This window comes from Sus scrofa, unplaced genomic scaffold (genome assembly GCF_000003025.6).
Source record: "Sus scrofa isolate TJ Tabasco breed Duroc unplaced genomic scaffold, Sscrofa11.1 Contig1489, whole genome shotgun sequence".
In the NCBI taxonomy this organism is placed as follows: domain Eukaryota; kingdom Metazoa; phylum Chordata; class Mammalia; order Artiodactyla; family Suidae; genus Sus; species Sus scrofa.
The window spans coordinates 23760-37525 of NW_018084891.1; the positions used below are offsets into that span (position 1 = coordinate 23760).

The window sequence follows — 13766 nt, forward strand, 5'->3', positions numbered from 1 at the left end:
AACATAGAAGAATAGAACATCCTGTGCTCAAGATTTTGTTACCTTGATTTATAACTTTGAAATATTTCAACACATGGCTTATGGACTTTAACTTTTACTCTTGTCCTTATCCCCACAAATGTTAGAGGCAAGAACTTTTCCAACTGCTGGTTGGGTGACATTAGGAATCCAAAATTGTCAGAGGCCAGTCTTAGCTATGTTCCCTTTGGAAAATTCATCCCTGGGGCACTGGGACTTCTGAACCTATAAAACCAAAGTTCACAAGGATAGGAAGCATAAATTTCCATAGTAAATAATTTGGTCCAATCATTAGAGAAACTTTTTACTCCTTGGATTTATAGATGCTGGCTATACATCAGATGGAAATATATATTGGCCATTGGTTTAAGATATGTACTGCATCAAATAGGCAGCATCCCAAACTTTCAAGATGTTCACCTCCCAGGTGACACAAAATCTGACCATTCACTGGGCCATTCCACCACTCTATCACTGAGATGTTTCTTGATTATTGAGCATGAATAAATCTGGTGAATTCTATGGGTATAGGCCTGTTGTCTCACTTCAATTTCTATAATATTGCAACCAGAATCAAAGTTGTATGGGACTGTATAGGAACAGATAAGGCAGAAAAGGTATTCTATTTGTCCATATATGGTAGTGCTGGCAGAAGCATTACGGTTGGGAAATAAGAATAAGTAGCTAGGATAAATTTATATTATTGTGAAAACAAGTTCCTATTATTTCCAGAAAAGGTAGACAGTGACTCCACTGAGAGTATGGTGATATGTGACTTCATAGGCTGTACAGAGGCTTTACTTTGGCATTGCCAGCTTGGCCACTTGGCCATGGTGGTAGCCAGATCACCCACAGTTGAGTGGAAATTCATGTTGTTGTGTCCATGCAGAGACCTGAGGCATGCTGCTATGGCCACTGTTTAGAACTAGCTAAGAATGAATAGTATGTAGTATCAATGAAGCTATACTAGCAGAAAGAAAAGAGACTGATTTATACTACAAAAGCAAGTCACCTTGTTCCTGTATAGTGAATAATCTCTAATAGTCTTTTACATGGGTTTTCTCTGCGCCCTTTCTGAAAAGTCCATTCACATATTCTTCCTAGGCTCCATCTCAAGAAATTTATACCCTTGTTCTTTCTCAGGTCTTAAATAAACAAACTAACCATTAGCCTTCCCCACAAATTAGTAAGATTTGTACCATAGGCCATCTATCCTCCCAAGGGAAGTGTACAACTAAAGGTATTTCTTGACTAGGAGAAAGGCAAAATGGCAGCACAGGAAGATCCTGAGGTCATCTCCCCCATGAACATAATACATATAGAGATACATATAAAGTTTTTCCTCCTGAATAAGACTTGAAGGGTGATTTTATAGCTATTGAACATAAATGAATTACATAGAAAAGGGTAGGAAAGATGCAGACATGATGTCCACATAAACACCACTTCATCTGCACTGTGTTGTCCTGCAATAGTGAGGGTCAGAAGCAAGAGGCTTAATCTCAGACTCTCTCACTTTGGAACAGTAACAAATAGCAATTTAAAGCCTCCCTAAACTATACAGGAAGAAAATCCATTTACTGTCTCAAGTAGCAGTGACAGTGAGCCATGAAGTAAGTGCTAGAGCCCTCTCTCAGGTCAGTGGTGCCAGAAAGCATAATTTTTTAGTGCCCCTGGGGCTCTCCCCAGCCTACACCCACTTCAGCTCTAGTCCAAGCATCTTGCCAAGGTGGCCTTGGGGACATCACTCCTCAGGGACTATCCCAGGCTTGTACCACTACAACTCCAGCCATCATTTCAAGGAAGCCTCTAGTGTAGCACTGTCTAGGGACTGACTCCAGCCATACCTAATCTAACTTTAGTTGCCCCTCTAAGGGAGCCTTGGACACAATGCTCTTCAGCCAAGACTGGTCTAAATTCAGCCAGCCTTCCAAAGACACCAGACACAAATAGTTTACACAGGGATTGCTCGTATTCAAGGCTGCTCCTTCAAAACCAGGAGAGGCTGGTATTTCTTTTATTTCATAGAAACAAAAAACAAAACTCAAGCAAAATGGGGAGACATAGGAATATGTTCCAAATAATATAAGAAAATAATACCCCAAGGAAAACCCATAATGAAACAGAGATAAAGAGTTAAGAAACACAGATTGAAAGGATGCTTACAAACCTTGGAAGAAGAAAGGAAGAACTTACTGATAACTTCAGCAAAAACTTAAAAAATATAATGAAGTTCCAATCACAACTGAAGAAGTCAATTTCTGAAATTAAAAAATACCGATAAGGAATTAACAATTTAGATGACACAGAAGAACAGATTAACATTCTGGTCTATAGACTAGTGGAAATCACTCAATAGGAATAGCAGAAAGAAACAAATATATCTGTATAACTGAGTCACTTTGCTGTACAGCAGAAATTGGCACAACATTGTAAATCAACTATACTCTATTAACAAAAGAACAGTAGAAAGAAATAGAGAAACAAGACAGAGTATGGTTAAAATGTAAAAGCTGAAGATAAAGAGACTCAAAAAGAGAACAGCAAAGGTGAAACAACTAATCATACACAAGGGAAATCAGCAGAAACTTAAAGGTGAGAAGGGAGTGGTATATATATATATATATACATATATAGATAGATAGATAGGTAGATAGATATAGATATATAGATATAGATATAGATATATAGCTTTTGATTGGCCACACCACCATATGGAAGTTCCCAGACTAGGATAAAATCAGAGCTACAGCTGCCAGCCTACATCTCAAGTTACAGCAATGCCAGATCTGAGCCCACTGAGTGAGGCCAGAGATCGAACTTGTATTCTCATGGATACTAGTTTGGTTCATTAACCACTGAGCCACAATGGGAAGTCTGGTAGGATGCATTTAAAGAGTTGAAAGGAAAAAAACCCTACAACCTAGAATATTCTATTCAACATGGTTATTTTTCAGAATTAAAGGTCATATAGTTTCTCATGCAGGGAAAAACTAAAGTTCATCACTACTCAACTTACAAGAAATGTTAAAGTGTCTTCTTTAAGAGGAAAAGAAAAGGCCACAACTAGAAATTAAGAAATCTATGAAACAAAAGTCTTATTTGTAAAGGCAAAAATATAGTATAAGTAGTAGCTCAGCCATTTAAAAGGTTTGTATGATGGTTCAAAGACAAAAGTAGCAGAATCACTTATAACTACAATAAAGAGTTAAGGGATATATAAAATAAAATATATAAAACATAACATCAAAAATTTTAAACCTTGAGGACTAAAACTGTAGTCCTTTATAATGTCTTTGAACTAAAGCAACTATCTGCTTAAAATAGTTGGCTATATATACAGGTCAATATATATAAACCTCTTGTAACTACAAGCTAAAATCTACAATGGATATATAAATTATAATGCAAAAGGAATCTAAGCATAGCACTAAAAAATCCATTAAACTACAAGATAAATTAATAAAAGACAGAAAAAGAGAACTACGATAAAAACCATGAAGTAATTAACAATATGGCAATAAGTGCATAACTATCACTAATTAAACATAAGTAGACTAAATGCTCCAGAGTGAAGATATAGGTTATCTTTTATATATAGTTGAAAGGATTAAAAAAAAGACCTATCTATATACACTGCCTGCAAGTGACTCACCTCAGATCTAAAGACATACAAAGAGTGAAAGTGAAGGGGTTGATAAAGGTATTCCATGCAAATGGCATGGAAAAAAAGGCAGGGTAGAAATAGTCATAAAAGAAAAAATAAACTTTAAAAAAAAGCCTAGCACAAAAGACCAAAAAAAAGGATAATATAAAATGATAAAGAGGATAATCTAAGAAGAAGGTACAATATTTGTTAACACTTAATACACTTGACATAGGAGAACCTAAATATAGTCAGCAAATATTAATGGCAATAGAGGGAGAAATATACAGTAATAGAATAATAAGAAAGAACTTTAATACCCCACTTACATCAATGGATATATCATCTTCAGGAAATTAATAAACTCTGACCTTAAATAACACATCAGACCAGAAGGACTTAACAGCTATATATAGAGCTTTACATCCAAAAGGTTAGAATACACATTTTTTTTTCAAGTATACAGGAAACATTCTTCAAGATATATCATAATTTTAGGCCAAAATATACATCTCAATAAATTTAAGAAGAGAGAAACCATACTAAGCATTTTTTTTTTGTGACCACAAAAGTATGATACTAGATATAAACCGTAAAAAGAAAGCTAGAAAAAATACAAAAACCTGGAGACTAAATAACAAATTGCTGAACAATTAGTGGGTCAATAAAGAAATCAAGAGGAAGTAAAAAAATACCAAGAAACAAATACAAATGGAAACACACATTCCAAAACTGTGTGATGCAGAAAAGGCAGTTCTATGAGGGAATTTCACAGCCATACAGGCCTACTTCAAGAAATAAGAAAAATCTCATTGGCAGCAACATGGATGGAACTAGATACTCTCATCTGAGTGAAGTAAGTCAGAAAGAGAAAGACAAACACCATATGATATCACTTATATCTGGAATCTAATATATGGCACAAAGGAACCTTTCGACAGAAAAGAAAATCATGGACTTAGAGAATAGATTTGTGGTTGCCAAGGGGGAAGGGGAGGGACTTGGAGGGACTGGGAGCTTGGGGTAAATAGATGCAGAATGTTGCCTTCAGGACAGATTAGCAATGGGATCCTGCTGTGTAGCACTGGAAACTCTGTCTAGTCACTTATGATGGAATATGTAATGTGAGAAAAAAGAATGTATACATGTATGTGTAACAGGGTCACCATGCTGTATAGTAGAAAAAATATATATAAATAAATGATTTTCAAAAAAAAAAAAAAAGAAAAATCTCAGGTAAAAAGTCCAAATGTACATTTAAAGAAACTTAAAAAAAAAAAAAAAAAAAACAGGCAAAGCCTAAAGGTAGTAGAAGCAAGGAAATAAAGATCATGTGGAAATACATGATATAGTGACAAAAAAAAAAAAACAAAGAAAAGATAAATGAAACTAAGAGTTGATTGTTTGAAAAGATAAACAAAATTGGCAAAACTCAGCCAGACTCACCAAGTAAAAAAGAGAGATCCCAAATAAATAAAATAGATATGAGGAAGGGGAAATTACAAATGACACCACAGAAATACAAAGATTCATGAGAGAATAGTATAAAAGTTATATTCCAACAAATGAGACAACTCAGAAGAAATGGATAAATTGCTAGAAGCGTAAAATCCTCCAAGATTGAATCATGAAGAAATAGAAAATCTTAACAGACTCATCACTAATAAAAAATTGAATCAATAATAAAAAATTTCCCCAAATAAAGAAGTCCAATTCCATATGGTTTCATCAGTTAATTCTGCTAAACATTTAAGAAATAATTAGTGCCTAGCCTTCTCAAACTATTCCAAAAATTGAAGAGGAAGGACCACTTCCAAACTAATTTTACAATGTCAAAATTACCCTGATATAAAAACCAGACAAAGACACCACACACACAAAAAAGAAATCATAGCCAATATCCCTGCTGAACATAGATGCAAAAATCCTCAACAAAATACTAGCAAGCCAAATTCAAAAATACATGAAAAGGGTCACACAACACAATCGAGGAGATTTCATTCTAGTGATGCAAGACGGTTTAGCATTGAGAAGCATTCAGTGTGATAGGCCATATTAAAAAAACAAAGGATAAAACATATAATCACGTCAATACATGCAGAGAAATATTTAAAACATTTAAGATTCAACACCATTTATGAGAGAACTCTGAACAAAGTGAGTATAAACGGAACATACATCAACAAATAAATGCCATATTTGACAAACCCACAGTTAACATCATACTCAAAGGTGAAATGAATTCAGTAAAGTTGCAGGATGAAAGTTAATAAATAGAAACTGCTGCATTTCCAAACACCAGTAAACTATGAGAAAGACAAATCAAAAAAGAAATTAACAATTACATGAAATAATAAAGTAAATTGGAAAAACTCAACCAAGGAGGTGAAGGACATATACTCTGAAAACTATGAGAAACTGAGAAAAGAAATTGAAAGCAAAAAAAAAAAAAAAAAAGGAAATGTATATTGTGTTCATGAATTGGAAGAATTAATAGTTAAAATTTCCATGCTACTCAAAGCAACCTAGAGACTCAATGCTATCTCTATTAAAATACCAATGACATTTTTCACAGAACTAGAAGAAATAATCCTAAACTTTGAGTGGGATCACAAAAGTCCCTAAAGCCAAAGCCATCTTGAGAAGGAACAACAAAGCTAAAGGTATCCTGCTCCCAACATGACATGATGCCACAAAGCTGCAGTAATAATAATAATAATAATAATAATAATAATAAAAAGTATGGGAGTTCCATTGTGCCTCAGTGGAAACAAACCCGACTGGTATCCATGAAGAAGCAGATTTGATCCTTGACCCTGCTCAGTGGGTTAAGGATCTGGTATTGCTGCAAGCTGTGGTGTAGGTTGCAGACATGACTTGGATCTAACGTTGCAATGAGCTGTGGTGTAGGCCAGAAGCTATAGCTCCAATTATTCCCCTAGTCTGGGAACTTCCATATGCCACAGAGGATCCATTAAAAAAAGGTATGGTGATGGCTGGCAGGAACTTGGCCCCAAGATGGTGCCCAGTAAAGTGGCAGTATCTACCACCATTAAAAACTCTGGAGCAGGCAACAGCTTTGGATCCTGACTAGATGGACAGTTAGAGGCACTGGGAGTGGACAGAGCCATTTAAGACACCTACATCCTGGGTGTCCTGCAGGAGGATTAGGAACAAAAGAAGCTGGATGTTCTGCAGGGTATCCTCTCTGCTTTCCTGGAAGAAGAATCCCTCCTTAATATCCGCAAGGGCATTGTGTGTTGTCACCACAGTGAATAAGAAGATGAGGTCCAGGTTGTTGCCACCTTCATGAGAAGCAGGCATAGATCATGATGAAGCCCAGGATAGTGTCAGAGGAGGAGAAACAGAGGGAAGCTGCACCCCTGGCCATGTATGCTGATGTGTGAGACAAAGACAATAAAGCAGATGAGAAGGATGATTCAGGTGAGGCCATGATGAAGGTTCTGGCAAATCTCTGCTCCAAAACACCCATGTGGAAGATGTCCCAAGTGCTGGAAAACTGGAGCAAGACTCACTCTGGGATGAGTCCCAGAGGAAGAAGGAATAGGATAAGCTGCAGAAGGAGAGGGACAAACTAACCAAAGAGGAGTGCAAGGAAAAGAATAAGAAAAGGACAGAAAGAAGGGAGTGAAACTGGCCATGGCTTCAAGTGCTTGTGATGAGGGACTCAATTACCCTATCAGGTGAGTAGGGGGATGAGAAATGTCAGACAACAACCCTGCCAATAGCTGGGAAAATAAATTTTTCTGCTTTGGATGGGTAGCTGGGTGGCAAAGCATAGCACACATGACATTCTCTCTAACACTGAGTCTTTTTACTTCATTTGAGTTCTAGGAGAAGCTCCTTCAGGACTTAACCTCTTATCCTGTGGGCCTCTTATAAGAGGAAAGCTAATGGGATGAATGACAATATCTGACAATATCAACACTGTTTTTTCTTAGTGCAAAGAGCCTGACTTTCCTGGAATAAAAAAAGAGATCAAAATTTAAAGAGACTCTTTGTGTCCTTGATGAAAATGTTTTTTTCTTGGAACCAGGAGTTCTGAACCCATAGATCCCAGATTTACAAGGATGAGAAGCTCAAATTTCCCAACTATCCCCTGACTCCTGGACCCATGTATACTACTCAACAGGGACAATGAACCAAGCAAAAATTATACATTGTGTATGTATGGTTGACCATTGAACAACACAAGTTTGAACTATGTCATTCCACTTATAGACAAATATTTTTTTCAATAAATATGTACTCAATCCCCAGTTGGAAAGGGCCACATAATCCAAATTATGTGTAGATTTTCAACTATATGGAGGATCAGTGCCCATAAACCCCTTGATCCCAAGGCCTAACTGTCTATAGTGTCCTATCGAAGGCTCTGCATTCTCAGAATATCACCTCCAAGCTAGTGGTTCATCGGCAGATGTAGTAAGCCATTCCATTTCTCTTTTACCAGTAGATTATGGGTGGTACAGTATGATGGGGACAGTAGATACAATGGTCATACGCAACTTCCACACGTTCCTTTTTTGTGTAGAGCCTCGGTATGATATGGTGTTTGTGGGATGCCTTGTCTGTATATAAACTTTTCTGTAATTTTTAGGGAAAAATGCTACAGAACCACACCAGTCTGCATTGTGATTAGCCCACTGATGCTTGCTAGAAGTTTCACATCTTATCTCTTATCAATCAACAATTTTTCTAATTACATTGAAGTCTGAGTAATAAGGCCTAAGCAGCAAGGCCCTTTGCACAGAGTCTAGAACTACTACAGAAGAAATTTTTCCAGATCGAGGATCTACTCAAAGATGACAGACCTATCATCTGCTATATGGGCTGGAGTGGTATTCCTGGATATAGATTATGCTTCTTCTAGGAAAATGCACCGTACTGTTTTCCTTGCTGGCTGCACCATTTTACATTCTCACCAACAGTGAGGGCTCCAATTTCTTCACATGTTCATCAACACTTGTTATATTTTGTTTGTTGTTAATTGCCTTCCCAAGAGGTGTGAGATGACATCTCAATTTGTTTTTATTTGCATTTATCTGATAATTAATGGATCATGGTAATGCCTATTTACCATTTATGTGTCTTCTTTAGAGAAATATCTATTCAAACACTTTGTCCATTTTTAATTGAGTAGTTTTTTTTTCCTTTTAGCTGTTGAGATGGAGGAGTTCCTAACTCAAGGAGATATTAATAACTTTTATGCAAAACCTTTAAAAATAAAGTTCTCTAAGAATTGGTTTATAGAGATCAACAGTGCTGATATGAATCTAATAGAGTTCAAATTCCCCAAATTTTTAAATTGAACTTCTACTCTTCTAGATTTGCTAAGCTTTTATAGGAACCATTCTTATAAAAATTACTAGCTCAGAAGTGTTTTTATATGAGAATCCAAATTCACATAGTGAAAATAAATTCTTGGACAATTCAGACTGAATCAATATTTTTAATAAAACAGTAATAGATCTTCTTCTTGACCATACCACTATAAAGTATAAGACAAGCACTTAGATGAAATTTAAAATCATGTGTTCAGTCATTTGAGTTATATGTCTGACAGGTCTGTAGTGTGTCCTCTTAAACATAATATTTAATATTTTCAACAATTGTAAGAGCTTAGTTTAGTATTAAGCATAGTATTTAGTGGATATTCTTTGACTAATTTTTTTTTTTTTTTTTTGCTTTTTAGGGCTGCACCAGCAGCATATGGAGGTTCCCAGGCTAGGGGTCAAGTCTGAGCTACAGCTGCTGGCCTACGCCACAGCCATAGCAACACAGACTCTGAGCAGCATTCTGGGACCTACACCACAGCACACTGCAATCCCTCATCCTTAACCCACTGAGCAAGGACATGGATTGAGCCCACAATTTCATGGTTCCTGGTTGGATTTGTTTCCACTGCGCCATGACGGGAACTCATTCTTTGACTAATTTTTAAATACGGTTGAATATTGAAAGATTGGTCATGGTGTGTGTGTGAATGCATGTGTGTGTGTCTCTCTCTGTATTTATATTTTTATAGCGTGTCCATGTCTTTTGACCAGTTAATGCACATGTTCATTTCTTCTGCTTTAAGAATATTATTTACTGTCTGTAAGAAGGTATGAATAGAAAGTGTGTGTCTGTTGGGAATTATATTAGTATGCTCATGAGTTTTGCTGAATTATTAAAATGATAGTATATGACAGACAATTCTCAAGTACTCCCCTTCAAGAACTCTGAGTGGAATAGAAATTAGATATTTTGGTTAAGTCATAAATGGGTGACTGAGACTATACTAGAAGTAGCACAATCAAAAATATCAAGGGGAAAAGTATTATTTATCTTAAGAAAAATGTTATTAAGAGTATTGTAAAAAACTAAGAGTATTGTAAAAGACAAAACTGAATGGATATAGAAAGCTATAGGTGGTTTTCAGGAAGTAAATCCTATTTGCTTTGGACATAAATCTGTATACACACACACACACACACACACACACACAAACACATATATATTTCAAAGAATCAGTCTGAATTGAAGCAAAGATAGGTATTAAAATTTGACAATATTTGGACAGTCAAGGTTTCATACACTTACTTAAATAAATTTAGAATTGTTTTAATAATATTACATTAAAACACAACTAGATTTTTGGTTTTCTCTGTTAGAATGACATAACAAGTTGATCTTGATATATTTATTTTGCTCTTAACAAGAAGCGGTGCATGTTTAACTGTCTTCTTGGTAATTTTCTGAATAATCAGAGATTCTGTAAGCAATTCACAAAGTGGGTTGTAAACAGTTCTTAGTAGAAAAAAAGAAAAAATTCATAAGAATAAATATTGCTATGTTAAACTGTGATTCAGTCCTTTATGGGGATGGGGCATTGTATGCACTACAATGTAAATTACATTTTTTACTGTGGATCACTGTCAAAGGTATGAAAGCCACTTCTATAATTGATCTTATTCTTGCCATTTAGGTATTCTCTCTTCACTCACACTAGAAAGCTAAACTCCTGAAGAATAATATGTTTTTAAGATGTGAAAATGTTGAGGAGGCACTTTATAATATTATAAACTATAATAGAAAAATTTTAAAGGGGCAACAGTGAGGTAAGTCAAAAGGGGCAGAGCCCCAAATGCAGGGAAGTGGGAAACGAAAGAGGAATCATGGGACAGGGAGATAGAGAAGGAAGACTGCCTGAGAAAGGAGAGCGAAAGGGGAGAAAGATTTTCCTAGCCCAAAGACCACTTGCTTAGGAAAAATGCATAGGAAGACATAGGAAGAAAAGAGGAATGGAAATGTAATGGGTTTGAGTTGCATCATGTTAATCTCAGAGAAAAATCCTGGTGTTTCCCAGTTCTTTTTATTCTAAGAACAGCTTCCATGGCTTCTACCTGGGTATGTGTGAAACATGTGTACATGTTTTCAAAGATTCTGTGTGTGTACTCTCAAAGATTCTGCCCTCCTTGCACAGCCCTGTCAGAGGCACAAAGGAGAGGTAAAATGTGAGCAGAGTACAGCATAACAACAGGAAGACTCAGTTTATTCTTCACTTAGGAAACCTCCCATCAGGTACTGATAGGAGTTGCTATCTGTGAGACAGGCTCCTGTTAATGAGAGAGACAGGTTCTCTCTGTTCTGAAGCCTTAGAGAAGCATTCCCTGTTATGTATTTCTAATAATTACTTCATAAAAATATTACTCCTTAGGAATTGAGGCTCAAGAATACTATAATTTTTTATTATAAATACTTTGATATAACTCCTCTTTTTTTCGGAAGTGGATATCTCTCCATCCTAAGTAAAAGGAAAAATAGACTCTATATCAGTGTGAACAATTAAATCAAGCAAGGACAAACAAGATCTCATTTCCAAGTTTGAAAGTTATTAATGAACATCAGTAATCAACAAGGGTTCTTCACAGTACAGGTGTCACTCAAGAGATCTTTCTGTAACTCACTAGCTGTCTGCATACTCTTCTCATTGCCACCTTCATTTCTTGATTTCTGAATGTATAAATGACAGGATTCAAGAAAGGAGTGAGAACTGAATCAAAGATGGCCAGAAACTTATCCAGGGGTATGGAGGCGGATGGCCATGTATAGACAAATATAAAAGGACCAAAGGCCAAGACTACCACAGCAATGTGAGCTGACAGTGTGGACAGAGCCTTAGATGACCCTGCTGAAGAGTGTTTCTGTACAGTGAGAATGAGGACAATATAGGAAATGATCAGAATGATGAAGGAGCCAACAGAGATGAACCCACTATTGGCCGTGACCATGGACTCTAGTTGGTAAGTGTCTGTGCAGGCAAGTTTGATGAGCCGGGGAAGGTCACAGTAAAAGCTGTCCAACACATTAGGCCCACGGAAGGGTAAGTTTACCACAAAAGCCAATTGAACCGTGGAGTGGATAAGGCCAGTCATCCAGGCAGCCACTAGAAAGGAGATACACATTCTTGGGCTCATGATGGTCAGATAATGGAGAGGTTTACATATGGCAACATATCTGTCAAAGGCCATGGTGATAAGCATCACTCCCTCCACACCACCAATGACATTGATGAAGAAGATTTGAGCAATGCAGCCACTGAAGGAGATGACTTTATGTTTCCTGAAAAGGTCATAAATCATCTTGGGGGAAGTGGCAGAATAAACTCCTAGGTCAAGGAAGGAGAGGTTGGCTAACAGAAAGTACATGGGGGAGTGTAAGTGAGGGTCAGAAGTCACAGTGAGCATAATGACGGAGTTTCCCATCATGCTTGCTATGTAAAATGTGGAGATGAACACAAAGCGGAGAAGTTGTACTTCCCAGGAGTTGGTAAGTCCCAGGAACACAAACTCTGACACCACAGAATGATTTGCTCCATCCATGGGCTTTGTTAATATTGCTACTTGAAGGAGACAATAGGAAAAATATGAATTATGATAGTTATTTCAATGAATTTGAAGGAGAGAGATGAAAGTTATGATAGTCTATTTCCAGTAGGCTATTAGTATTAAAACTGACCTAATATGTTTATGGACTCTAAAAGTGTTTACACATAGAAATGACTGGCTCTTATACAGAGTTGTTCTTATCACTGTCTTGTCTCTGTCTTTATGAACCTCTGCTTCCTCCCAGGGTTGGTGCCCTGTAACTCAGGAGAAACAAAACAGTCAACCAGAGTAATATAAATTCAACTTCAAATTTTTTTATTTTTGAATCACATCTAGCATGTTTTGACCTTAGTCACATCAAACTAATAATCACTATTAAAAAAACTTCCAAGCCTATGATCTTCATCCAGAAGAGGGCCTTTTTCCTCCTTCCCAGTCCCTACCTCTGGGAACATATTCATCTTCAATATTGTTTAAATGTTGACCACATCTGTGAAGACTCGCTTTATGAATACTAGAATTTAATTTATATTACCACCATAACTACCAGGTTTTCTATGCATTTAAAAACACTCTGCTTCTTCCCAGTGTAGATGCTATGATGGTTTTCAAAAGATACAAGATTGGTCAACAGAGGTAACAGAAATCAACCTGAAATTAATATAGCCAGTCTCCAGTCATACAAACTCTTCATCAATTCTCAACAATTTCATCAACTTTCAAGACTACAAGCCTTATTCTGGCAAATGACCCATCCTACTGACTCCCTATCTCTTGAAAACACTTGTCTTCAAGGTTTATTAACAATTTGAGGTCTTGCTTTATACTACCAACATATATATTTTTAGGATTTCTTGTATTTTAGTAAACTGAGTAATGCTCTAAATCATCTGGGAGACTATAAGCTTCTCAAAGGCAGGGATTGTGACTTATTCATATTAGTAGTCCCTGAAGCTGTGAAAAATGGTCCATATAGAGGTGCAGGTCCATTAACTGTCTGTTACCAGTTTGCATCAGGTTAGGTGCAGAAACTGAGAAGAAGCATTTAGAAATTTCTCCAGAAATTTCACATGACAGCAAAACCCAAGCCTATGATTTCATATTTTCTAAAGTATCAGTCCAAGAAGGATTTGAGAAAAACAACCCTGGTCCTTTACCAAAGATAATTTCAGGAGCACTGCCCAAAATACTTAGCACATGGTCTGTGA

At 36.5% G+C, this 13766-nt stretch overlaps 1 protein-coding gene and 1 pseudogene across 1 annotated transcript; one reads left to right on the plus strand and one right to left on the minus strand.

The window, feature by feature from the left end:
- The first annotated feature begins 6682 nt into the window (after positions 1-6682).
- Positions 6683-7316, plus strand: LOC100153081 (annotated as a pseudogene).
- Positions 7317-11613: 4297 nt separating this feature from the next.
- LOC100155559 (olfactory receptor 4F21-like) lies at positions 11614-12552 on the minus strand. Its single transcript, XM_001929421.1, has one exon. The coding sequence runs from the start codon at positions 12550-12552 to the stop codon at positions 11614-11616; it is 939 nt and encodes a 312-aa protein (XP_001929456.1).
- Positions 12553-13766: the final 1214 nt, after the last annotated feature.

Coding starts and splice junctions, on each gene's coding strand:
- LOC100155559 (XM_001929421.1), bottom strand. CDS start 12,552: ATGGATGGAGCAAATCATTCTGTGGTGTCAGAGTTTGTGTTCCTGGGA.